This window comes from Phyllobates terribilis, unplaced genomic scaffold, assembly GCF_046119375.1.
Source record: "Phyllobates terribilis strain yellow unplaced genomic scaffold, ASM4611937v1 Scaffold_7__3_contigs__length_470593459, whole genome shotgun sequence".
NCBI classification, from domain to species: Eukaryota; Metazoa; Chordata; class Amphibia; order Anura; family Dendrobatidae; genus Phyllobates; species Phyllobates terribilis.
In genome coordinates, this window is record NW_027362767.1 from 237,947,500 (window position 1) to 237,975,233 (window position 27,734).

General features: G+C 46.8%; 1 protein-coding gene across 1 annotated transcript; it reads left to right on the forward strand.

Moving 5' to 3' along the window:
* Positions 1 to 12,586: 12,586 nt before the first annotated feature.
* Positions 12,587 to 26,597, forward strand: SMC1A (structural maintenance of chromosomes 1A). Its single transcript, XM_073639896.1, has 25 exons — positions 12,587 to 12,848; positions 14,218 to 14,406; positions 15,098 to 15,210; positions 16,307 to 16,510; positions 17,076 to 17,314; positions 17,431 to 17,689; positions 17,811 to 17,951; positions 18,064 to 18,146; positions 18,545 to 18,752; positions 18,849 to 19,034; positions 19,127 to 19,306; positions 20,190 to 20,336; positions 20,419 to 20,556; positions 20,819 to 20,935; positions 21,017 to 21,123; positions 21,844 to 21,985; positions 22,110 to 22,255; positions 22,352 to 22,505; positions 22,988 to 23,098; positions 23,582 to 23,738; positions 24,049 to 24,203; positions 24,285 to 24,436; positions 24,521 to 24,590; positions 24,687 to 24,797; positions 26,121 to 26,597. The coding sequence occupies exons 1-25, from the start codon at positions 12,740 to 12,742 to the stop codon at positions 26,199 to 26,201; spliced, it is 3,699 nt and encodes a 1,232-aa protein (XP_073495997.1). The 5' UTR covers positions 12,587 to 12,739; the 3' UTR covers positions 26,202 to 26,597.
* The last annotated feature ends 1,137 nt before the right edge of the window (positions 26,598 to 27,734 follow it).

A 27,734-nucleotide genomic window follows, 5' to 3' on the forward strand; every position in this document is an offset into this window, starting at 1 on the left:
GTCTAAGAAGCCTGGATGATGATCAATGTGTCTAAGAAACCTGGATGATGATCAATGTGCCTAAGAAGCCAGGATGATGATCAATGTGCCTAAGAAGCCAGGATGATGATCAATGTGCCTAAGAAGCCTGGATGATGATCAATGTGTCTAAGAAACCTGGATGATGATCAATGTGCTTAAGAAGCCTGGATGATGACCAATGTGCCTAAGAAGCCTGGATGATGACCAATGTGCCTAAGAAGCCAGGATGATGATCAATGTGCCTAAGAAGCCGGGATGATGACCAATGTGCCTAAGAAGCCTGGATGATGACCAATGTGCCTAAGACGACAGGATGATGACCAATGTGCCTAAGAAGCCGGGATGATGATCAATGTGCCTAAGAAGCCGGGATGATGACCAATGTGCCTAAGAAGCCTTGATGATGACCAATGTGCCTAAGAAGCCAGGATGATGATCAATGTGCCTAAGAAGCCGGGATGATGACCAATGTGCCTAAGAAGCCTGGATGATGACCAATGTGCCTAAGACGACAGGATGATGAGCAATGTGCCTAAGACGACAGGATGATGACCAATTTGCCTAAGAAGCTGGGATGATGACCAATGTGCCTAAGAAGACGGGATGATGACCAATGTGCCTAAGAAGACGGGATGATGACCAATGTGCCTAAGAAGCCTGGATGATGATCAATGTGCCTAAGAAGCCGGGATGATGACCAATGTGCCTAAGAAGCTGGGATGATGACCAATGTGCCTAAGAAGCCTGGATGATGACCAATGTGCCTAAGAAGCCTGGATGATGACCAATGTGCCTAAGACGACAGGATGATGACCAATGTGCCTAAGAAGAAAGGATGATGACCAATGTGCCTAAGACGACAGGATGATGACCAATGTGCCTAAGAAGCTGAGATGATGACCAATGTGCCTAAGAAGCCTGGATGATGACCAATGTGCCTAAGAAGACGGGATGATGACCACTGTGTCTAAGAAGCCTGGATGATGACCAATGTGCCTAAGAAGACGGGATGATGACCAATGTGCCTAAGAAGCTGGGATGATGACCAATGTGCCTAAGAAGCCTGGATGATGATCAATGTGCCTAAGAAGCCAGGATGATGACCAATGTGCCTAAGAAGCCTGGATGATGACCAATGTGCCTAAGAAGCTGGGATGATGACCAATGTGCCTAAGAAGCCAGGATGATTACCAATGTGCCTAAGAAGCCGGGATGATGACCAATGTGCCTAAGAAGCCGGGATGATGACCAATGTGCCTAAGAAGCCGGGATGATGACCAATGTGCCTAAGAAGCTGGGATGATGACCAATGTGCCTAAGAAGCTGGGATGAATACTAATGTGCCTAAGAAGCCGGGATGATGACCAATGTGCCTAAGAAGCCGGGATGATGACCAATGTGCCTAAGAAGCCAGGATGATGACCAATGTGCCTAAGAAGCCGGGATGATGACCAATGTGCCTAAGAAGCCGGGATGATGATCAATGTGCCTAAGAAGACGGGATGATAACCAATGTGCCTAAGAAGCCAGGATGAGTATGTCCGGCTTCATGCCCAGACAGGCAGGATGTCGTGTGCATGTGTGAGATCACCAGCAGTCCAAACATGACTTACATCTATAAAAAATGTGTAGGTAACAAAGATGGTTCCAATAAATCACACATACCCATCAGCTCTAACCCTCTTGAGTCTGTATCAAATCTTAGCAGTCAGATGGCCAAAGAACATGACTTTACCACTCTCTGTCCTGCTGTACACCACTAGACCAGCCTACGCCGAACCACGGGGATTAGAAGAGGTAAATGTGCCTGATTTTGCTTTTTTTTTTAAACCATCTGTGCTGCCCGTAAGAAGTCTGGAAACCCCTTTGAATATAAAAATAATGTGCCCATATTATTGCCAACAGACGATCTTTGGGTGTCTTCTGCAGGCTGCTCCTGCACACAGGTGCGGACTGGCCCACTGGGGAACAGTAGAATCTCCCGGTGGGCCCCACCACCCTCATTTCTGAGTAGTACTTGTCAAAATACACTTGATTCACTATGTACAGACAAGATTCATTTAACTATTACCCAATTTATTATTACTATATATATTTGTGTATGAGTGTAATGTAATATTTGCAGCTGAGCAGTGTGCCCAGAGTTGATATTACTATTACCTGCACCCTTAGTTCCTGGGCACTCGTAATGATCCATGTAAATATAGAGGATAATTAATACCACAAATTTATGAGAATAGCTGCTGTGGACCAGGAGTGTGCAAGCAGGCAGCCTGCCAGAAGCCGGTGGATCCCCCGATCAGCAGCACACAGTAGGTGACACTTTGGAGTTTGCACTATATTTTCAGTTTTTGCCAAGGATTAATTTATCAGATTACCCAGGCTTCCATAACATAGGGGGTCCATTGTTTTTTTTCCTACAGGAAGTTACTGTACAGCACATAGTTTAAGGATAACACCATATCAATCTCTATGAAGACATTGATCCAGCAAGGAATACTTGTGAGAGTTCAGCTCTGAAGCCATCAGAATTGTGAATGAAGCTCTGGACTATTTTACGTTAAAACATATAATGTGCTTTTTACAAGACCGCAGTGTGATTCTTGGTAAATTATAGCACAAACTATGTTGTGACTGCAAAGTGTGAAAACAGCCTAAGGAGGTCGGCCATTGTGATAGAAATTAAAATTGAATAAAGGTGGGTGTAATTTCAGGGAAAGGTAAGAACCTGAAACACAATGCCCCTTTTATTGTACACAATGAGGCGACAATTTAAGTAACACACCCACCTACATGTAACCTGCAAGAAGCAGAAATCCTCAGAATTCTCCCATCTCTTCTGATGATTTTAGACTTTTCTTAGGCTTTTTAAAACTTCTATAATACACCCAGCAGTAAAACACTTACTAAAAAGTGAATAGATCTTATCAGGGTTATCCCACAGACAACATTTACCACCTATCCACATCTGACCCCCACTAATTCAAAAGAAGGGGGTCCTACAGTGGCAAGGGAATGAAGTGGTTGTGACCAAGGCTCTATTCACTTCTGAGGGTCTTTGCGCTCTCCCATGTTGCAAACAGAGCTAGCAGCACTGGAGGCGCAGAGGAGAGCTGAAGCTTCAGAGCCAGCAAGAGAATGCTCTTTGCCTAGGAAACCGGCCACCTCTACTAGACGACAGAGGTGGCAAATTTCCAAGGCAAGAAGTGCGTGCTTACTTCTAACCTCCTAAGCACTAAACTGCAGAATCAAAACATTCCTCCATTCGTAGTATATGAGTGCGGTATGGTAATGTCTGTGTACTGTATGTAGTATATGGGTGCGGTATGGTAATGTCTGTGTACTGTATGTAGTATATGGGTGCGGTATGGTAATGTCTGGGTACTGTATGTAGTATATGGGTGCGGTATGGTAATGTCTGGGTACTGTATGTAGTATATGAGTACGGTATGGTAATGTCTGTGAACTGTATGTAGTATATGGGTGCGGTATGGTAATGTCTGGGTACTGTATGTAGTATATGGGTGCGGTATGGTAATGTCTGGGTACTGTATGTAGTATATGGGTGCGGTATGGTAATGTCTGTACACTGTATGTAGTATATGGGTGCGGTATGGTAATGTCTGTGTACTGTATGTAGTATATGAGTACGGCATGGTAATGTCTGTGCACTGTATGTAGTATATGGGTGCGGTATGGTAATGTCTGTGTATTGTATTGTCATGCCAGGTGTGGGAAAGACTTAGCTCAACACAGAGGGAAAAGGGAAAGGGATCCAAGACACTAGAGAAAGGGGAGATCTCCTAGTCTGGTCAAGTGTCACCCTGTCTCAACTACCGTCCCTATATTGCTTCTTCAGCAATCGCCACACGCGTGCCTCGCCCTGTCTTTCCCTGGCGTATGGCTAAGGCTAGGGATGGGAGGAGATGAGCACTAGTCGATCTCCACTAAACTGTATAGACAACAGGGGTAGACAAACAGGGGGAGAATGCTTAGCTTTGGACGACTCCAGACAAATGCGAACTCGGCCTCAAGCTCCAGAGAGGACGAAGTACTGCTCTTGCTAAGCCTTCACAAGTAGAAATGAATATAGCTGGCACCTCCCTCTCGGACACACCAAATATATATACACCCAGGGCAGGGACCTAATTACCAGAGGGAGGTAGCTGCTAGGTCCTAGAGACAGCCTCTCATCTAAGAAGATGTATGTAATGCCAAACGTAGAGATCTCCTGCAACCAACTGCAGCGTGACTGTCTGTCACCTCTGACACATCTGTGACAGTACCCCCATCTCTATGAGTGGCATCTGGACACTCAGGACCGGGTTTCTCAGGAAAAGGGGTGTGGAATGAGTGAACCAATCTGGGAGCGTTCACCTCTGAGGCTGAAACCCACATCCTCTCTTCTGGACCATAGCCTTTCCAGTGCACCAAGTATTGTAGAGAATGACGTTGGAGACGAGAATCTACAATCCTCGAAATCTGGAACTCCAGATTACCATCAACTATTACTGGGGGCAGTGGTAGAGGTGAGGACTCAAGAGGTTCCACATACTTTTTGAGTAAGGACCTGTGGAACACATTGTGGACCTTAAGGGCCTTAGAAAGTTCAAGACGAAACGCTGCTAAGTTAATGATGGCGGTTATTTTATAGGGACCAATAAACCTAAGACCCAGCTTCCAAGAAGGAACTTTCAATCTTATATTCCTGGTAGACAACCACACAAAGTCATTCACATTCAGGTCCGGACCTGGCAAGCGTTTTCTGTCAGCCATACGTTCATACCTGTCTCCCATGGTCTTTAAATTAATCAGAACACCCTGCCGGACCGAGGAGAGCAAGGAAGCAAACCGTTCCTCCTCAGGAACTCCTGAAGCTCCTCCCCCACTAAAGGTACCAAACTGTGGGTGATAACCGTATGCACCGAAGAACGGTGACCTGCCAGTGGATTCTTGCCGATGATTATTAATGGCAAATTCAGCCAGAGGTAAGCAGGATGCCCAATCCTCCTGATTTTCGGAGGCAAAACACCTGAGGTATGTCTCCAAGTTCTGATTGACCCGCACGGTCTGTCCATTTGACTGAGGGTGGAAGGCAGAGGAAATGGACAGCTGCACCCCCAGTCGAGAACAGAATGCCTTCCAGAACTTGGAAACAAACTGGGTCCTCCAATCTGACACCACATCGGAGGGAACCCCGTGAAGCTTCACAATCTCATTTCTGAACACCTGAGCAAGGGCCTTGGCATTTGGAAGTGCAGGTAATGTGACGAAGTGAACCATTTACTGAACCCATCTACTACCACCAAAACTACCATTTTGCCGTCAGAAACCGGTAGGTCAGCAACATAATCCATGGACAAGTGTGTCCATGGCCTACTAGGGATAGGTAGCGGAAGAAGAGTACCAGACGGACGGGTATGCGAAACCTTAGAACGCGCGCAAATACTACAAGCAGCTACGTGTTCAATCACATCCCGATGCAACCCCGGCCACCAAAAGCGACGAGAGAGGAGGTCCACGGTTGCCTTACCACCTGGATGCTCAGCAAGCACAGAGTTATGATGTTCTTTAATTACTTTGCGGCGCAGATCAAATGGTACAAATAACTTTCCTGAAGGGCAGGAGGCAGGGGCGTCCTCCTGAGCCTCCAACACCTCTCCCTCCAGTTCAGGATAAAGTGCCAAAATTACTACCCCTTTCTGTAATATTGGGGCAGGGTTCTCATGGTCACCACCACCAAGGAAGCTCTGGGACAAAGCATCAGCCTTGACATTTTTGACCCCTGGACGAAAAGTGACAACACAATTGAACCTAGTAAAAAACAGGGACCATTTGGCTTGCCTAGGGTTGAGACGTTTAGCTGACTGGAGATATGACAGATTCTTATGGTCAGTAATAACAGTAATAGGATGGACAGCCCCCTCCAACTAGTGTCGCCATTCATCGAACGCCAATTTGATCGCCAAAAGGTCCCTATTACCCACGTCATAATTTCTCTCAGCCGAAGACAATTTTTTAGAAAAGAAGGCGCATGGATGCCATTTACCAGGGGACGGATCCTGAGACAACACAGCCCCAACCCTGACATCCAACACATCAACCTCCACACTGAAGGGTTGAGAAACATCGGGTTGACTGAGTATAGCTGCAGTGGCAAAATGATTCTTTAAGGAAGAAAAAGCCTGGAGGTAAGCAAACGACCATTTGGAAAAATCAGACCCCTTCTTAGTCATGTCAGTAAGGGGTTTCACTATAACAGAGTCATTTTGGATGAATTTACAATAAAAATTAGTAAAGCCCAGAAAACATTGTAGAGTCTTCAGATTCTCGGGACGTTCCCAGTCAAGGACTGCATGGATCTTCTCCGGGTCCATCCGAAAACCTGAAAATGCCAACAAGTACCCCAAAAACTGCACCTCCTGAACAGCGAAAACACATTTTTCTAGTTTGGCATAAAGTTTGTTATCCCTTAATATCTGGAGCACCTGTTTAACATGCCCCCGATGAGTCTCAAAATCAGGTGAGTAAACCAAAATATCGTCCTGATAGACCACCACAAACCTCCCCACCAAATGATGGAAAATGTCATTTATGAAATGCTGGAATACCGCAGGTGCATTAGTCAAACCAAAAGGCTTAACCAGACTCTCGAAATGTCCTTCCGGGGTACTGAACACTGTTTTCCATTCGTCCCCTTCTCTGATTCTAACCAGACTGTAGGCTCCCCTTAAATCCAACTTGGAGAATACCTTAGCTCCTACAACCTAGCTGAGCAAATCAGGAATCAGAGGAAGAGGGTATGGATGATGGATGGTAATTTGATTTAATTCCCGGAAATCTAAACAGGGACGTAGACCGCCATCTTTTTTCTTCCCAAAGAAGAACCCAGCCGCCACGGGCGAAGATGAGGGCCTAATGTGTCCCTTCTCCAGACTTCCCACATTGAAATCCTTCATGGCTTGTCTCTCAGGGCCAGAAAGATTATACAGTCTGGACTTCGGTAGTTTAGCTCCGGGGGTCAGGTTAATAGGACAGAAATAAGCACGATGAGGAGGCAAATCCTGACACCCCCTCTCACAAAAAAAATCCTCAAAACCAGACAGAAATGCAGGCAAGATTTCCATAGAGACAGTAGCAAGGGAAATCTCTAAACAGTTCTCATGGCAGTAATCTCCCCATTCAATAATCTCCCCAGTTTGCCAATCCACCAGCAGATTATGTTTAACAAGCCAAGGTATACCCAAGACAATCGGAGTAGGAAGATTGTCCAGAACATAGCAAGGGATGATTTCACAATGAACCGACCCCACCCTCAGTTTTACATTATGTACAATCTGAGTAAATGCTTTCTGTGCAAGTGGCGCTAAGTCAATGGCAAAGATGGAAATAGGTTCAGCTAAAGCACAGGAAGCAAGACCATGAGTTTTCACAAACTCAGCACCAACCATGCTGACTCTGGCTCTACTGTCAACAAACACAGAAATTTTCTCGGTTTTGCTCTCTAGCACCACCTCAGCTGTCAGGACAAAGCAGGAACTGCAGTTTGGCACAAATGCACCCCTTGTTTATCCAACTCCAGACTACCAAGAGTTAATCGACTCTCCTTTTGTTTAGGAATTGAAGGACAGGTCCCAACAAAATGGCCCTTTTTCCAACAAAAAAAAATATGTATTTTTTCTTGCGAATCTCTGGGCAGATGTATGATGTAGAGACATCCCCTAACTGCATGGGTTTCTCCACCTCCCCCAGTACTGGTTCACCCCCAGACGGCTCCCCTGGCAAAGGTACACAACCCCGACCAGAAGGACCCGGAGAAGGTGGTCTCACCCGTCTATCCCGAAGGCGTCTATCAAGACTTATGGCCAAAGACATGGCAGCCTCCAAGGCATCTTTCAACCTTTCAGTAAGCCCTCACAAAATTGACTTTTAAGGGCTGAGTCCTTCCATTTGGAATCCGTCGCCCATCTACGGAATTCCGAACTGTATGCTTCCACTGACCGATTCCCCTGCTGAAGGCGACGTAGCCTAGACTCAGCCAAGGCGAATCAGTCAGGGTCATCATAGATGAGGGCAAGAGCTCTGAAAAACCCATCCACACACTGGAGACAAACCGAGTCCTGCGGTAATGAAAAAGCCCATGACTGAGGATCGCCCTGCAATAGAGATCACAATACCAACCCGTTGCTCCTCATTCCCGGAAGAGTAAGGACGAAGTTTGAAATACAATTTGCATGCCTCCTTAAATACAAAAAACATGTCCCTACCTCCTGAAAGCCTGTGCGGGAGGATAACTTTAGGTTCAGGCTGGACAGGCCTACCTGCAGAGACCCCCACATTGGCGACCTGTAACCGCTGATGCTGCTGCTGAACCTAACAGCGGAGATCATTCACCTTCAGACACAAACAGTGGAACTGCTCTGCGAGCTCTGCAACTGATCCCATACCAAGGGAGGAAGAAAAAAAAAAGGTGCACCCCCAAAAACACACAGAACAAAAAAAAAGACTGTTTTTTTTTCCCTTTTCAAAACGTGCTCGGCCGGCTATACTGTCAGGTGTGGGAAAGACTTAGTGCAACACAGAGAGAAAAGGGAAAGGGAGACCAGACACTAGGGAAAGGGGGAAGTGGAGACCTCCTAGTCTGGTCAAGTGTCACCCTGTCTCAACTACTGTCCCTAAATTGCCTCTTCAGAAATCGCCACACGCGTGCCTCGCCATGTTTTTCCCTGGCGTATGGCTAAGACTAGGGATGGGAGGAGATGAGCACTAGTCAATCTCCACTAAACTCTATAAACAACAAGGGTAGACAAACAGGGGGAGAATGCTTAGCGTTAGATGACTCCAGACAAATGCGAACTCGGCTTTAAGCTCCAGAAAGGACAAAGTACTGCTCTTGCTAAATCCTCACAAGTAGTAATGAATACTGCCGGCACCTCCCTCTCAGACACACCAGGTATTTATACACACAGGCCAGGGAGCTAATTAGCCAGAGGGAGGTAGCCGCTAGGTCCTAGAGACAACCTCTCATCTAAGAAGATGTATGTAATGGCAAACGTAGAGATCTCCTGCAACCCACTGTTGGGCGACTGTCTGTCATCTCTGATTATTATTATTATTATTAATAATTTATATAGCGCCATTGATTTTATGGCGCTGTACATAAGAAGGTGTTATATACCAAATACAGATATCACTTACAGTAAACAAACTAACAATGATAGACTGGTACGGAGGGAAGAGGACCCTGCCCTTGCGGGCTTACATTCTCCAGGAATGGGGAAAGAAACAGTAGGTTGGGGGGGTTGGGGTAGCTCTGGTGTTGTCGAGGTGGCAGCGGGGTCATAGCAGGATATAAGCTTGTTTGAAGAGATGGGTTTTCAGGTTCTGTCTGAAGGATCCGAATGTGGCAGATAATCGGACGTGTTGAGGCACAGAATTCCAGAGGACGGGGGATATTCGGGAGAAATCTTGGAGGCGATTGCGTGAGGAACGAAATAGTGTGGAGGAGAGAAGGAGGTCTTGGGAGGACCGGAGATTATGTGAGGGAAGATATCGGGAGATTAGTTCAGAGACGTACGGAGGAGAGAGGTTATGGGTGGCTTTGTAGGTCAGTATTAGTAGTTTGAACTGGATACGCTGGGGGAATGGGAGCCAGTGAAGGGATTTGCAAAGGTGGGTAGCAGAGGAGTAGGGAGGCGAGAGATGGACCAGTCAAGCAGCAGAGTTAAGGATGGACTGGAGGGGTGCAAGAGTGCTAGCAGGTAGACCACAGAGGAGGATGTTGCAGTAGTCGAGGCGGGAGATGATGAGGGCATGCACAAGCAGTTTAGTAGATTGAGGGTTTAGGAAAGGACGGATTTTGGAAATATTTTTGAGCTGGAGGCAACAGAAGGTGGCGAGAGCTTGGGTGTGGAGTTTGATGGACAGGGCAGAGTCAAGGGTTACTCCGAGGCAGGGGATTGTCAGTATAGCGGAAAGAGTAATGTCATTTATTGTGATAGAAAGATCAGGTGGGAAAGATATGCGAGATGGGGGAAAGATAATGAGTTCAGTTTTGTCCACATTGAGCTTGAGGAAGCAAGAGGAGAAGTAGGAGGATATGGCTGCTAGACACTCTGATACACCCGTGACAATAATACTGTATGGAGGACTATGTGGGGCCATTATTCTGTATGGAGGACTGTGTGGAGCCCATTATACTGTATGGAGGACTATGTGGGGCCCATTATACTGTATGGAGGACTATGTGGGGCCCATAATACTGTATGGAGGACTATGTGGGGCCATTATTCTGTATGGAGGACTATGTGGTGCCCATTATACTGTATCGAGCACAATGTGGTGCCCATTATACTGTTTGGAGAACTATGCGGTGCCCATAATACTGTATAGAGGACTATGTGGGGCCCATTATACTGTATGGAGGATTATGTGGGGCCCATTATACTGTATGCAGGACTATGTGGGGCCCATTATACTGTATGTAGGATTATGTGGGGCCATTATACAGTATGGAGGATTATGTGGGACCCATTATACTATATGGAGGACTATGTGGGGCCATTATACTGTATGGAGGACTATGTGGGGCCCATTATACTGTATGGAGGACTATGTGGTGCCCATTATACTGTATGGAGGAATATGTGGTGCCCATTATACTGTATGGAAGACTATGTGGGGCCCATTATACCGTATGGAGGATTATGTGGGGCCCATTATACTGTATGGATGACTATGTGGAGCCCTTTATACTGTATGGGGGAATATGTGGTGCCCATTATACTGTATGGAGGACTATGTAGTGCCCATTATACTGTATGGAGGACTATGTGGGGCCATTATTCTGTATGGAGGACTGTGTGGAGCCCATTATACTGTATGGAGGACAATGTGGGTCCAGTTATTCTGGATGGAGTACTATGTGGTGCCCATAATACTGTATGGAGTGCTATGTGGGGCCCATTATACTGTATGGAGGGCTATGTGGGGCCCAGTATACTGTATGGAGGACTATGTGGGGCCCAGTATACTGTATGGAGGGCTATGTGGGGCCCAGTATACTGTATGGAGGACTCTGTGGGGCCCAGTATACTGTATGGAGCAATATATGGGGCCCATAATACTGTATGGAGGACTATGTGGGGCCCATTATACTGTATGGAGCAATATATGGGGCCCATAATACTGTATGGAGGACTGTGTGGAGCCCATTATACTGTATGGAGGACAATGTGGGTCCAGTTATTCTGTATGGAGGACTATGTGGTGCCCATAATACTGTATGGAGTGCTATGTGGGGCCCATTATACTGTATGGAGGGCTATGTGGGGCCCAGTATACTGTATGAAGGACTCTGTGGGGCCCAGTATACTGTATGGAGCAATATATGGGGCCCATAATACTGTATGGAGGACTATGTGGTGCCCATAATACTGTACGGAGGACTATGTGGGGTCATTATTCTGTATGGAGCATTATATGGGGACCAGTATCCAGTATGGAGCATTATATGGGGACCAGTATTCTGCATGGAGCAATATATGGGGCCCATAATACTGTATGGAGGACTATGTGGTGCCCATAATACTGTATGGAGGACTATGTGGTGCCCATAATACTGTACGGAGGACTATGTGGGGTCATTATTCTGTATGGAGCACTGTGTGGGGCCATTATACTGTACGGAGGACTATGTGGGGTCATTATTCTGTATGGAGGACTATGTGGGGCCCATTATACTGTATGGAGCACTATGTGGGGTCATTATACTGTACGGAGGACTATGTGGGGTCATTATTCTGTATGGAGCATTATATGGGGACCAGTATCCTGTATGGAGCACTATATGGGGACCAGCATGGAGCAATATATGGGGCCCATAATACTGTATGGAGGACTATGTGGTGCCCATAATACTGTATGGAGGACTATGTGGTGCCCATAATACTGTATGGAGGACTATACTGTCCGGTCTGCACTGTGCGCTGTGAGGATTCGCCGGTTTCTGAGCTATTGTAGAATTTACAATAGATATCGCTCATGTAATGTAAGAAGTGAAATCTTTGACATTGTACTATATATATATATATATATATATATATATATATATATATCTGCGGTATCTGTCCATCATGAATCGAGGTATGTGGTAAAGGGGCCCACTGGGACTCATTCACCCAGGGCCCACAAAAGCCTGGAGCCGGCCCTGGGAGAAAGAAATGGTAAATGAGTGTGGATTGGGGTGTGGCCAGGGGTGCATGATGTGTACCTCTTTCTCTTCTTACAAAGTTGGGAGGTATGATTATTGATTATTGCTCTTAGATGAGCTACGATAATATTCATAATGGGATGATACATAAGTACAATAAAAATGCACATAAAGAAATCCAGTAATGATTCCAGCACCGCCTGTTACGCTGACCACCCTGCACCCCGTATAAGCAGATACATGGTTATGGATACACACATCGTTGGTTTTACATCCTACCAACAAGATGGCGGTCATTCCTCCTGCTGGCGACATCTCCGTACAGTATTGACGTATGTTTATGTGACGAAGCCCCGCCCCCTCGGGCAGCAGCTTGGTGACGTCACTGCCAGGCGCGTTCCTCTCGTCGAGTGCAGGGAATTGGCGGCCTCTCGGCCCGGATTATCGGTAGTTCCGGTGGGAGCCGCGGACACCGGGAGCTGGTAGGCTGCTGCCGCCGCCGCCATCATGGGCTTCCTGAAGTTAATTGAGATTGAGAATTTCAAGTCGTACAAAGGCCGGCAGATCATCGGGCCCTTCCGCCGGTTCACGGCCATCATCGGCCCCAATGGATCCGGTGAGTGCAGGGTCCGGGGAAGCTGCCGTTAACACATTCCCGTCTGCTCCGCGTCCCATCTGCTGTCAGTGACTGGAGACTTTATTTACATTTGGGGATAAAAAAAAAATATTCTTTGCAATTAGTTTAAATTGAAAACTTTTCACCTTTTTGACTTTTATAAACTCTTTTCGTGGACATTGAACTTTGTTGTGGTCATAAATCAGCTCAGAGAAAAGAGTTAGGTCAGAAGGCGCTCGCTGATGGATCCTCAGTTAGCTCATTCTGCAGCCCGCAATACAGAGGCTATAGGAGACAGACAGAGCAATGATTGCAAAAATGATGATATGAGGGTGGACAACCCCTTTAATGTGTGTAAACATGTGATCGGTATGTATGGGGCTCAATGTTTCTTGTAAACAGACGTGTGATTGGCGGCTGCTGCTGTGGTCATGGGTCCAGGCGACACCTAATCGCCGGCCAGTGCTCCTAGATTGGCTGTGATCCGGGTAAGTGTCCATTAGATGGGTCACCATTATCAGTAAGCTGGGGGTCTGCACCTGGCTCCACCACAGATCAGCTGCTCTCAGCTCTGAAAGCAGCCAATGTGAACTGAGCTCTATAGACACTCTAGTGGTTGCTTGCAGGTATTGCAGCTCGGCTCCTATTGAAGTGAATACATCTGTAATACCCAGCAGTGGCCACTAGGTGCTGAATAGAGCCTCGCGGTTCACAGTCTACCGTACATCCGGCCGCCTCCATAGGTGAGAACAGCCGCGTGTCAGACCCCCGCCGATCTGACACTGATGACCCATCCTAAGGTCGCTGGCCTGGAATAGAGACCTCTATGTGACAACTATGATCTGATATTGATTACCTGTCAGCTCACGGATTGACTGCAGTGCTGTCGATGTGATGGCAGAGCTGCAGACACTGGCGGAGACTCAGCGTTTGACCTGGGGAGGGTGAGTAATGCACAGTGTACTTTTTATGTTAAACAAACTGCAGGGATTGTTCGAAAGCAGAAAACGTTTTCTAATGATGTGTGCACACAGGGCAGATTTGCACTGCACAAGGAGAAATCTGCAGCATAAATTGACGTTCGGCAGATATCTAGTCTGCAGCGCTACAGGTTAATTTCCGCCGTGTGTTTTCTCCCACAATCCTGCTACTGTAATATGCAGCCTGGAAAATCTACGTATCCCCCCGACACGCGCTTACAAGGAGCAACAGAGCTGAGTGTGCTCAGTCCAGGCATTGTAGGATGGTGGCCCTTTAGATGCCATATATAGGACCTGTGTGTTCTACATCTCACTCTTTTCCTGTATGCCTCTGATTTGTGCTCCTTCCTTATATATTTTATCATATTTTCACTTTTTTTTGTCTACAGGGAAATCCAATCTCATGGACGCCATCAGCTTTGTGCTGGGGGAGAAGACCAGTAATCTGAGAGTGAAGACCCTTCGTGACCTCATTCATGGAGCTCCTGTGGGGAAACCTGCTGCGAACCGAGCGTTCGTCACCATGGTGTATGAGGAGGATAACGGCAAGGAGAAAGTGTTTGCAAGACATATCATTGGTAATGCCCAGTCGATGCTGTAGGGGGCGCTCATGAGCAGGTCTTTCATTAACTCTCCATTGGTGCTCCTAAGCCTGATAAGTGCGGCCTCTTCTTTATAAACTCTGTTCTGACTTTTCCAATGTTCCACACTCTCTTCAGTTCCGAAATCTTGCCAATGTGCCACAGACGCCTGCACACTGCACTGGGCAACACCATCATTGGCGTCCACCGTGTGCCATACACCCAGATGATGACGACGGTGCCCAGAGCAGAAGGAGTTTGGCACATGTATATTCCTGGGGTTGTTTGGTGCGAGATTTCAGCACTGAAGAGAAGGGCAAACACTTGAGCAATTAGTCAAGACCAAGAGGGCGGAAATATGGCTGCTTAGAGTCTGCAGGCTCTTGCCAGGTGATCATCTCTTTAATTAGATTGTGTGTTACTTCAGCGCTGCACTCACCCTTCTGCTCACTGTCATTAGAAAGGGTTGACAAGCTCGTCACCAGACTCCTCCATAACGACCTAGAGTTGAGATGTAGGACACTTGATCATCCTATATATCTGGGCAATGGTGCTCCTAGAATCCAAGATTTCAGCTCTGGAGGCCAGCACTGTTAGTTACCGTCACGGATAGGTTCCTGAGTACAATTCCCATCTTGAAGCATCAGCGTTTTTTAATGGACTTGCTTTTCTTTTTTTTTTTTTTCAGGTGGTTCCTCCGAATACAGAATCAACAGCAAGGCCGTGCAGCTGGCAGAGTACAGCGATGAGCTGGAGAGGCTCGGGATCCTGATTAAGGCCAGGAACTTCTTGGTGTTCCAGGTAAGGAGATCGCCGGGTATCGGAGCATCATCCGCCGCCCTGTCTGGTCTTTTCTATAGACTATTTCCTTTATCTGTTTGGAATAAGTATCCCGGACCCCTCATAATAAATACAGTGGTCTCGCCAGCTCTGCCGAAATGATAACCATCAGCATGCCTGTGGTTGTTAGGGTATGCTGTGCTTTGTAGTTCCACTACAGACAGCGAACAGTTACAAAAGGGTTACGCGACTTTTGACATTTCGTTTAAAAGACGGCTGCAAATGTACAAAAGAAAACTACCGTATTTGGCAGACTGAGACACGCCCCAAATTTTGGGGAGAAAAATAGGAAAAAAAGTTTTTTAATAAAATGGTGGTGCATCTTATTGTCTGATTTTATGGTAGCTTACTGGGGGGGTCGGCTGCGGTGGAACGGGGTCCCAGGAGGTAGGGTCGCTGCTGCAGGAAGATGGCAGCCGCAGGAGTGGGACAATGCTGCAGGACCTGGGCTAGGAGGAGGCGGCCCCAGGCTTTCAGAAAATGGCAATGGAGTCCCCGCACTCCCCATTGTTTTCACTGTGGTGGACGTCTAGAAAATGGCTGACAGAGGCATGCACTGCTGGAGGATGCCTTTTTCACGAAGTCCACCACAGTGAAAAAACAATGGGGAGTGCGGGGACTCCGCCGACATTTTGTGAAAGCCAACGTCCCTCGCACCGTTGAACACCCCATCCTCTCAGCCTGCTGCATATCCCCACTCCTGCAGCAGCGACCCTGCCTCCTGGGACCCCGCACCACCGCAGCCGCCCCCCACCCCACCCACTGGTAAGCTACATTTGTATTATAAGACGCATCCCCATTTTCCCCTCAAATTTGTGCGTCTTATAGTTTGAAAAATACGATATTCATCTTATCTTTCTGTACTGCTGGTATTGTAGCTCCCACTGCCTGGCACGAGGCTGCAGATTGGTTGCACTGGTCATGCCAGCCGCTGGTACACAGAGACCAGGAGGATTGCCAGGCCGCATTGGCAGGGCAAAGACAAGGTCGAGTAACCCCTAAAACGACAGAAGTTTCTCCTCCCTCATTCGTTGTTGCTTTCCACCCACTTGTGCAGGGGGCCGTAGAGTCCATCGCCATGAAGAATCCCAAGGAACGCACAGCACTGTTTGAGGAGATCAGCCGGTCGGGTGAGCTGGCGCAGGAGTACGACAAGCTGAAGAAGGAGATGGTGAAGGCGGAGGAAGACACGCAGTTCAACTATCACCGCAAGAAGAACATTGCTGCCGAGAGAAAGGAAGCCAAGCAGGAGAAAGAGGAGGTCGGTCTTTTCTGATCCCAGTTTGTGTTATATTTTTTGGGGGCGATTTAAAGAAAATGGTCTGTAAAATGGGAGAATTGTCGTTTACCTACTTATATATGTTGTGTGACCATTGTGCTTTGATCCTCAGATTGAGCGCAACCGCACCACGTCACCATTAGTTCAATGCAATCCCCAATCCTTGGCGCCATGAAGAGCACATCCTCCATCACTGGCTAAAGCCTGTGTATGTGACTGCTTATTACAGCGGGTTGCCCAATTTAAAGGGAGTCTGTCAGCAGGATTTCACCCCACAAACTATTTATATACACATGTAGGTCTTTCAGAGACAAGTCCAGCAATAGCTTTACTTGGCCGGTCCATCCTTCTTTTGGAATTTTTGTGCAAATGAGGCTGAAGAGCGATGGTAGATCTGAAGCATCTGTCACTCCAGCTCTATTCCCTGCCCAGCACCGCCTCCTTCTGCTTGACTGACAGCCCATCAGTCGAGCAGGAGGACATTCCTATGTATGTGATTCATGTGGTAAGAAAGAGGCTAATGCCATTCTTCTTCTTCTGTACACAGGCAGAGCGGTACCAGCGACTTAAGGATGAGGTGGCACGAGCCCAGATCCAAATGCAGCTCTTCAAGCTTTACCACAACGAGTCCGAGATCGAGAAACTGAACAAGGAGTTGTCAAATAAGAACAAGGAGATTGACAAGGACAAGAAGCACATGGACAAGGTGGAAGAAGAACTCAAGGAGAAGAAGAAGGATCTGGGCAAGATGATGCGAGAACAGCAATCCATAGAGAAGGAAATCAAGTGAGTCCTCTTGGGGCGAGCTCCTAGGAGTCGGTCTCCTCTACTGCAGCTCTCTTGTGGTTGTCTCATCATCCAGCCTTGCTTTGATGGCATGCTGCTTTTCCTTCCACCCATAGGGAGAAGGATGCCGAATTGAATCAAAAGCGTCCACAATATATCAAAGCCAAGGAGAACACTTCTCACAAGATCAAGAAGTTGGAAGCAGCCAAGAAATCTCTCCAGAATGCCCAGAAACAATATAAGAAGCGCAAGGGGGATATGGATGAGCTGGAGAAGGAGATGCAGTCGGTGGAGGATGCCCGGCAGGAGTTTGAAGAAAGGATGGAGGAGGAAAGCCAGAGCCAAGGTCGGGATCTTACATTGGAGGAAAACCAGGTAATGGCCACTTCCTTACTGTTTCATCCTTGTTTTTTTTTTTTTTCTACAACCTCTTTCCAACGTTTTTTGTGTTTTTTTTAAACTTGTGATTTACTCCATTTTTCCTTTCATCCTCTAGGTGAAGAAGTATCACCGCCTGAAAGAGGAAGCCAGCAAAAGGGCTGCAACGCTGGCCCAGGAGCTTGAGAAATTCAACAGAGACCAGAAAGCTGATCAGGATCGCCTCGACCTGGAGGAAAGGAAAAAAGTGGAGACTGAAGTATGACCATATTGTGCTCCAGTGCAACCTCATCTTGCTTTGTGCCGCATATAAGAAGCCGGCGGCTTTATGACTTGGGTCTTGACTATGTTTTATTTATTTTTTTTCCCAGGCTAAAATCAAGCAGAAACTGCGTGAAATCGAAGAAAACCAGAAGAGAATAGAAAAGCTGGAGGAATATATTGCAACCAGCAAGTGGGTAGCCCTAGGTGTTATTGGTTTATTTCATTAGGTTGTCTTTTTTGTAATATAGTAGTGTCCAAGCTATAGGGATGAGCGGACCCATGGAAGTTCAGGTTCTGCTACCCAACCCGAACTTTATTCCAAAGTTCGGTTCTGGTACCACAACTTCACTCGAACCTGAACCTCATTGAAAACAATGAGTACTCGAACTTTTGAGCTGGAAAATTCTCTATTTGCAGTCCATGGAGGACAGGTTGTGTCCTTTGGAGCAGATTGGACTTATATGGGGGTGATTTCCTTTCTGATGCCCTTATGCTTTCACGGAGCTTATGAAAATAAGGGTTGTCGTAAAAGGACACGGAAGAAATGGAGTTGCCCATGCCTGATGTTTTATTGCTCCCTTTTTCTAGGCAGTCTTTAGAAGAGCAGAAGAATCTCGAAGAGACTTTAACAGACGAAGTGGAAATGGCGAAGAGAAGGATTGACGAAATCAATAAGGAGTTGAACCAAGTGATGGAGCAGCTCGGTGATGCCAGGATCGATCGTCAGGAGAGCAGCAGGCAGCAGCGCAAAGCGGAGATCATGGAGAGCATCAAGCGGCTGTATCCTGGCTCTGTGGTCAGTGGTGGGCTCCGATGATGATATCGGACAGCCTTCTGTGGGGTGTAAAGGCTACTGGACACTAATGATAACACAGTACATTTCTCTCTCCAGTACGGCCGCCTTATTGACCTCTGCCAGCCTACGCAGAAGAAGTACCAGATCGCGGTCACTAAGGTGCTGGGAAAGAACATGGATGCCATTATTGTCGACTCCGAAAAGACAGGAAGGGACTGTATCCAATATATCAAAGAGCAGCGCGGGGAGCCTGAAACCTTCCTCCCTCTGGATTATCTTGAGGTATTGAAGGAAACGTTTCTAATAACTTTATTCTGAATATTATGGCTTTGTCACTACTGCTTTTACTTAATGCATTTTTTTTTTATTTTTAGGTAAAACCGACAGATGAGAAGCTGCGTGAGCTGAAAGGGGCGAAGCTGGTGATTGATGTCATCCGATATGAGCCCCCGCACATTAAGAAGGCCCTACAGTACGCCTGCGGTAACGCATTGGTGTGCGATAATGTAGAAGACGCTCGCAGGATAGCCTTCGGAGGACATCAGAGACACAAAGTAAGTGTTACATCCTCCCAGCTGTCCTAGGACGGCGTCAATACTGACCGGCTCCCTCATTACAGAGCAATGATCTATGCTGAAATGTTGGAGTATTTAAGGGATCAAATTGGGGAAAATTTCCTAATCTTGTCTACTATTTACACAGTGGAATCTTAAGGCCCACATACACATGAGACTAATGTCGGCCGATATCGACAGGTGCTTCCAGCAGTCTAATGTGTATGGGGGACCCCGACCGACTGATTTTTAGGGGAGATGACGATTGGGCACGTCTGATTTCAGACTGCAGACCGGATTGTTCTCACAGACATAAGCTGCCGGCTGACGTGTCATAGAGAATGCAGGAGCGCTTAGCCGAGCGAGGGCTCCTGTGTATGGGAGAGACGGCTGACCGATCGGCCAATGCCTCGTTCAGCAGACTGCCGTCTAATGTGTATGGCTTCCTTTAGGGTAGATAACCTGTAAATGCGTAAAGTTTATCACAGTGGCTCATACTGCATGATAAAGTTTCCTCATCTGTAGACACTTGTCAAACTTTGTCACTTCTTGGTGCACGTTGTCACATCGAAGCCACCAACCTTGTCTGTCGACCTGCAAAAAGTAATACATAGGTCTTAAAACTTGGCTCCAAGTTGGCACAATTGCTGCCAAAGTCAAGGCGCCTCCTAATATTAAATATGCTGCATGGTTTTAAAAAGAGCTTGAAAAAAAGTGTCTGCCAGGCGGCTCCTTCCTGAAGAAAGTGAAGGACTTGTCAATCACGATCTGAGTTGCCCCTCATCCATCTCGAACAGGCCCAAGTGGTAGTTTCTGTATGATCTGTGGCTATTTTTGTAACGTAGAAGTGGAGTGCTGTTATCTGATTATTTTTTGTTTGCAGACTGTTGCTCTGGATGGCACCTTATTCCAGAAGTCCGGTGTGATCTCTGGAGGTGCCAGCGACTTAAAAGCCAAGGCGAGAAGATGGGATGAAAAAGCGGTGGATAAACTGAAGGAAAAGAAGGAGCGATTAACAGAAGAGCTGAAGGTGAGCAGTGACAAACACTGCAGCCGTGATGATATAAGTGGAAGCGTTACAGATCAATCAAGACCATTTTATTCTCTTGCAGGAGCAAATGAAAGCGAAACGCAAGGAGGCCGAGCTGCGGCAGGTCCAGTCCCAGGCGCACGGTCTGCAGATGAGGCTGAAGTATTCCCAGAGCGACCTCGAGCAGACCAAGACTCGGCACCTAGCAATGAACATGCAGGTAACTGGCTGGCGGGGCTCTGGTGGCCGGGCGGGCAGGCGGGGCTCTGGTGGCCGGGCGGGCAGGCAGGGCTCTGGTGGCCGGGCGGGCAGGCGGGGCTCTGGTGGCCGGGCGGGCAGGCGGGGCTCTGGCGGACAGGCGGGGGCTCTGGTGGCCGGGCGGACAGGCGGGGGCTCTGGTGGCAGACTGCAGCGGTTTTTGTGCTACTTCTAGTCATGTTATTCGTAGTGACCTGTTCTTCACTTTTTTTCTTTGTGCCCAGGAAAAATCCAAGCTGGAGAGCGAGTTGGCCAACTTCAGCCCACGTATCAATGACATAAAGCGAATCATCCAGAGCCGCGAGCGAGAGATGAAGGATCTGAAGGAGAAGATGAATTTGGTGAGTAGCAAAGCTACATTGTAGAGCACAATGGCGCCCCCCTCCCTAGATTACAGGGTAATGCATGATTGTACTTACCAGGTGGAGGATGAGGTGTTTGAAGAGTTCTGTCAGGAGATCGGGGTCCGTAACATCAGAGAGTTTGAGGAGGAGAAGGTCAAGAGACAGAATGAGATCGCCAAGAAGAGGTAATCACTTTCGTTGGCCGATCTGCCACAAAACACTCAAATCGGTCCTTGTATAAGATGAACTTTGAGCCGATCTCTTCTCGCAAACGCAAATTTCCTAAGCTTCCATATTCCCTGGCGCGGTGTTTAATTCACTGACGTCGTCTGTATGGCACAAAGGTGACATCTGACTAGCCCGGCCAATCATAAGCTGAGCCTGGGACCCCGTAGGGTACGGAAATTTTCACAGCTCCTGTCCACAGCCAGAGAGTACGGACCGGGGTTGTGCAAAGTTATCCACTCATCTCTAGTATGTATGTTATAGGGGTTGTCCATCTTTGGGAACAGTTTTGTTTTTTTTACTCTCATGCATGTATTTTGGGCTGATAATCATTTTTGCAATTGGGTTTCCTTCAATGTTTGGCTATTACAGAACTGAGACGTGGTCTGTGCTCCTAGATCAGCTGAGAGGAAAAAGATCGATTTTAAGTTAACTCATTCTGCAGCCAGCCCAACGCACAGACCATACAAGGCAAATGGTGCAATTTTTTTTTATGAAGCTCAAGTGCCAAAGTACATGCAATGATGGACAACCCCTTTAAGTGCACTTATTTTTCTTCTAGCTGTTGCAAAACAATTACAATGGGAGTTAATAGTTTGGTAATAACTTTGGAGCCTCAGGCTGAGGACCCCAGATTTTTTAGGCGGTAGATGATAATTCGATGGTATTATTTTCTGTAGGTTAGAGTTTGAGAATCAGAAGACCCGTCTGGGTATCCAGCTTGACTACGAGAAGAATCAACTGAAGGAGGATCAGGGGAAGGTGCAGACGTGGGAGCAGTCTGTAAAGAAAGACGAAAATGAGATCGAAAAACTGAAAAAGGTAAAATCAAGACTTTATTTCTAGAGCGTTCTTCACGGGGACAACTTGTTCGATGAAACGTCTCGATGGCCCAGGATTGCACCAGCGGAGACCTTGTGTTGATTGAGTTCATTGTGTTATTTAGGAGGAGCAAAGACACATGAAGATCATCGACGAGACAATGGCTCAGTTACAAGATCTGAAAAACCAACATTTGGCGAAAAAGTCTGAAGTCAATGACAAAAATCATCTCATGGAAGACATCCGAAAGAAGCTGGGGGGCGCCAACAAGTCAGTGATATAGTATATAATGTGTACAGTGTCCGAGACTATGTTCTCCTCTGATACGTGTCCTGTATTCTTTATTGCGTTTTTGTGATCTCGCAGGGAGATGACCCACCTGCAAAAAGAAGTCACTGCAATTGAGACCAAACTGGAGCAGAAGCGAAGTGATCGGCACAACCTGCTGCAGGCCTGCAAGATGCAGGATATCAAGCTGCCCTTCTCTAAGGGCACCATGGACGACATCAGCCAGGAAGAGGTGAGAACAGAACTTAGAGAGTCCTTCTCCAGGCTTATTCCTCCCAATCTGAGGGCGTCATAATACAGACCCCCTAACTCAGGCAATGGGCTTCTTGCTGTAGTTTTCATAAAATCACAGTTTTAATTGCTCGCCCTCTCAATGATCAGCTCCTGCCATGTCTTCCACAACATGAAAACCGCTACAACCTGCTGATCATCAACTTTACTACTCTGCTTCAACCTGCCCTCTACTCTCCAACTTCTTCTAAGTACCTGTCCTTCCTCTATTCACACAAATAAGCCATCAGTTTTCCAGACTGATGGCCTCTCAGAAACCGGTTTCTGGTAGGTCATCATCACTTAGGAGAACCCATCTGTTTGGTTGTGGTTTGCCGTGCCGCCCCATACCTGGCTTAGTGCTTCATTTGCAACTAGATTTCCTTCCGAGTGGTTTGTGTTTCTTACAAGACTGAAAATGACTTCTGTGTTTTTGTTTTTCAGGGTGGTTCGCAGGGAGAAGAATCTGTCAGCACCTCCCAGAGGTCCTCTAATGTGTATGCCCGGGAAGCTTTAATCGAGATCGACTACAGCGAACTTTCTGAAGACCTCAAGGTCAGCTGCTGTTTCTACCTCTTGGTCCAATGTTTCTAAATTTTGTTCGTGTGCACGAGCATGCATATAAGTCTCCTTACTCTGACATGCCAGGCCTGGCTTGTCATAATCCTTAGATTCCAGCCTTTAATCCTCTCACCTAACCAAATCAGTTCTCATACTTTACACTGACAAGGGGCAATACCCCGAAACACCGCGTCTGCAAATTGAGGTTCTTGTTTGGCTTTTATCCTAAGTCATGGCAAGGCTCGTTAGAAGGTCGATATTGATTTTTAGAATAGTTACTTCCAATAGAGGGCACTATTGGAAGAGGCAATTTGCATATTTACTTTCCCAGAGGAGCATTGCATGGCCTATAAGTCTCCTTACTGACAAGGCCTGGCCTGGCTTGTCACTCTCCACGAGGAGACGCTTAAATTTTGTTCCTATTGGAAAATCTTATATTGCCTTACTTGATTTTTTTTTTTTTTTTTTTTTGGGCAGGATGCTGTGGCCGATGATGACATTAAGCAAGAAATGACTGCTCTGCAGCAGAAGCTGAACGAGCAGCAGAGTATTTTGCAACGTATCTCTGCTCCCAACATGAAGGCTATGGAGAAATTGGAGAGCGTCAGGGACAAGTTCCAGGAGACGTCTGATGGTAAGACCCCGAGCAGAGTTGGTGTGAATCGATTCGCTCTGTGAGATCCGCTTCTTTGCTAACGGCATCCGCATCTCTTCTTTTGATTAGCCGGCCTGGCAAGACGTCATGCAGCAACGATTATGTTGCACCAGGCCAACTACTCAAGAGAAGAGGTGGTTCTCAAGGCTCTGATTACTGATGCAATTTGTGCCAACTCTAATGCTGAGTTGTGCTGCCTGTTGGTGAAAGCATGAGCAGCTGGTTCTGTTGCCCAAGTGGCTAAACTTTGGCAGCCTCTTATTCAACTTCTTAAAATGTCGTCTTGCAGAGTTTGAAGCGGCTCGTAAGCGAGCGAAGAAAGCGAAGCAAGCATTTGAGCAGACAAAGAAAGAGAGATTCGACCGGTTCAACGCCTGCTTTGAATCTGTAGCTACTAATATCGATGAAATCTACAAAGCGCTGTCCAGGAATAGTAGTGCCCAGGTAATAACCATCCTTAGTCATTCTGGATTTGTCCTTAGCCGTCCTTCATCTGATCTCTGATGATTTACCTGACGCTCACAGGCTTTCCTGGGGCCAGAAAACCCTGAAGAACCCTACTTAGATGGCATCAATTATAACTGCGTGGCCCCTGGGAAACGGTTCAGGCCCATGGACAACTTGTCTGGAGGAGAGAAAACTGTAGCGGCACTTGCCTTGCTCTTTGCAATTCACAGGTAAAGGACTATCCCCGCTCTGCTTAGTAATAAGGGTCTCTACGTTAACAGCCCCTAATTTGCAGATTTGACTTTAATCCGTAGTTACAAACCCTCCCCATTCTTTGTGTTGGATGAAATAGACGCTGCCTTGGATAACACCAACATAGGAAAGGTGAGGCATGTCTTAAGTCATTACTGAGGTGTCTTCCCATTGGCCCTAAGATGGTCTACATACATGCCCCGGGACCTCATCTTCTCTTTGTTGCAGGTGGCCAATTACATTAAGGAGCAGTCAATGACGAACTTCCAGGCAATTGTCATTTCCCTCAAGGAGGAATTTTACACCAAGGCAGAGAGCTTGGTCGGGGTATATCCCGAGGTAAGAAATGACTGAGGTTTTCAAGGGGCAATTACTTTTCTAGGGTTTTATATAACTTTATTAAAGTTCAACTGAGTTTTTGATCTGTGTGGGTGTGGGGGAGGGGGTCTAAACTAAGGGGGCAAAAATACTAAGCTCCTTTCCTCCAAAATTGAAGATGTTCCCAACGGAGAATCCGTCTAGAGGAAGAGTGCCATCTCTGCTCCATATATTTAGTGGTCATCAGGGGGTCTCGCTCTCATAGATCAAAACTTCTGACTTGTCTCTAATATTCAAATTCTGGAAATTCTGATCATTGTGGGACATATGAAATAAAGGGGGGGGGGGGGTACTTTCTCTGCACTGGATTTCAGCAGAACTTTGCACATATACTAAGAGTCACGTTCTTGTCTGCAAATGAATGATTCTGCCAGGAAAAAAAATGACTGTCCAAACTAAGCACGGGCACACGGTGCACCATTGGGGTGACCAAAGCAGTTCGGTGGTCCTGCCCCACCTATTTGTTTTGCATCCATCTCCACCCTTCTTTTTTTAATTGACAGCTCTGGTCACTTCTTGTGGAGATCTAGCAAGGCAATACTCTCGGTGATAAGACATATGCAAAAATTTTCTACTGCCACCTATTGGTGACAGTCATGTTGCCACAATGGTGTTGGGACTATGGGCACCCACCAGGTGCCTATTCCTATACACTTCCCTGGAAGCTGAGGTGTATAGGAATACACTAACCATACAAACAAAGGAAGACTGGCAGGGATAAATGAAAATACTAACCATAGAAAATTCACACACCGAACAACAGAGTGGGACACGGGAGTGTAAGGAAGAAGAAACCAAATAGAAGAAGATGTGCACACAAAACTCCAAGCAACAATCTCCTGAACAAATCTCCAAACGCCAACTGCAACCACAAACTACGCTTCCAACTCTAAACCAGGCAGTAAGACCTAACACTGGCAATTCGGAACACTGCATATATAGCAGAGGGGAGTGGCCAACACTGAATAGCTGAGACAGTCCAAGTAGAAAAGCTCCAGGAGCTTCAACTGAACAGATTAACCCTTGCACTGCCAGCAAGGAAAAAATCTGCACTGTTTAATAAGATGGGTGAAGTTCTTCTAACCAGTGCAGGAGTGCGTGAAACCAGATGCCGCAAACTTCTGGCTCCTCTCTGTCGCGGTATCCCCATAACACATGTAAATCACTGGACGATTCAGAAGCTCCAGGGGCCTTTTTGGGACCTTTCCTTGACTTGCAGGTAGAGAAATGACCCTGCTTGTGTTATATAATGTTAACTGATCCATTTCCTTCTTGTCTTTGCAGCAAGGGGATTGTGTGATCAGCAAGGTCCTGACTTTTGACTTAACCAAATACCCAGATGCCAACCCGAATCCAAACGATTAGTAAAGGACTAACCAGTGTCTGGATGTTCTCTACTCCTTCAGCCTCCGTCTTATTGGGAGCATTATAACTTATCGTGACTCTACCTGGTTTCTCTGATCCGTGGTATTATGTATACGAACGTCAATCCTGAAAGACCACAGAACCTTCCCCTCCCCCACATGTTTTAAGTTTTACTTTCATCATGGTGTAATAATCTGATCCCCCCCCCCCCCCTTAACCCTTTATTCTCAGAATTGTGACATTATTGTGTTCAGCGCTGACCCTTCCATTTTTAGATGAATGCTTTCTACAGCTTTTGTTACAATGTCTCCGATGCCTTTTATTATTTTAGTCTCTTATGTAATTTTTGCGTCACTAAGGTGTCCGAATGTTTTGCAATAAAGAACTGATAACTTTTTTCTGTGTTCGGCTTTTTATGGTAAAATAATGCAGCAGCGATATCATTTACAATGTATTGGAGCCATCATCTTTCTGACTGCAGATTACAGGGGTCATTTATGGGACTTATATTCTGTGACTAGAGGGAGCAGAGGGACTGATGCAATGTCTTGAGGCTTTCTACTACCTCCTTTCATAGAATATCTACTTTAGTACAGAGATCCGCAACCTTCACCACTGCAGTTGTGGTGAGACTACCACTCCCAGCATTCTCTGACAGGCAGCAATCTGTTCATATTGGGAGTTGCAGTTTTGCATCAGCTGGATGTTTGCTGATCCCTGCTGTAGTACATGGTGCCTACAAGATAATCAGAAGGGATTGGAGTCCTAGATTTCACTAATCACTCCGGCTTGTGATGAGAGATATTAGTGATATATTATGCAAATTAAACAAGTCTTATCCGAAAAAAGAAATAAACCCATTCACAGAGAGCTGTTTTTGGGGTTCTTGCCCCTCATCAGTGCAGAGCAGAGTGCTGGTTAGGACGCTTTGATGAGGGTCTAAGTCAGGGGTCTCAAATACATGGCACATATCGTCCTCTGAGGCTGTCTTCCGGGACACCAGAGTTCCCAAGACATCCTTGCAACAGCCGAGAACAAGCTGAAGGAAGCGCACGTCCGTGCCACGACAGAAGCTCCATGTGTCTCTTTCCTGCGCTGCTGGTGGTAGGTGAAAATGCAAAGGGAGGATGTTTTTTTTTTTTTCAGTGCTTTCCCGAAATCTACCATACATAAGCAGCTTAGCAGGCGGTGATGTGTCGTCCATGGCCATTTGTGGGAAAACAATGGCGCCAGCTCTCAAGCAGAGCCAGCACCATCATCAGCGGGTGTCAGCTGTATATCATAGCTGCCACCCTCCTGCAACTGCCAGGATCGGTATTCGCACCGATCGCGGATGTTTAAGCCCTTAGATACCTCCATCTATAGTGACGGTGGTATTGAAATGGTTATTTGAGGGAGAGGGATCCCTCTTTAAACCTTTCGGCACCCGAGACAAAGTAATGGGGGAGGAGGGGAGCCAGCTACGGTGGCCTATAGGTCCCTGCATAAGTAATATCCCGCAGTGCAGAAGTATTGCAGGATAATGGATCAGGT

What these genes read in the sequence shown, in the direction of transcription:
- SMC1A (XM_073639896.1), top strand. Translation starts at nt 12,740, where the DNA reads ATGGGCTTCCTGAAGTTAATTGAGATTGAGAATTTCAAGTCGTACAAA. An exon ending in GAATATATTGCAACCAGCAA is followed by an intron (nt 18,147 to 18,544) that starts GTGGGTAGCCCT and finishes CCCTTTTTCTAG; the next exon opens with GCAGTCTTTAGAAGAGCAGA. An exon ending in AGATCGAAAAACTGAAAAAG is followed by an intron (nt 21,986 to 22,109) that starts GTAAAATCAAGA and finishes TGTGTTATTTAG; the next exon opens with GAGGAGCAAAGACACATGAA.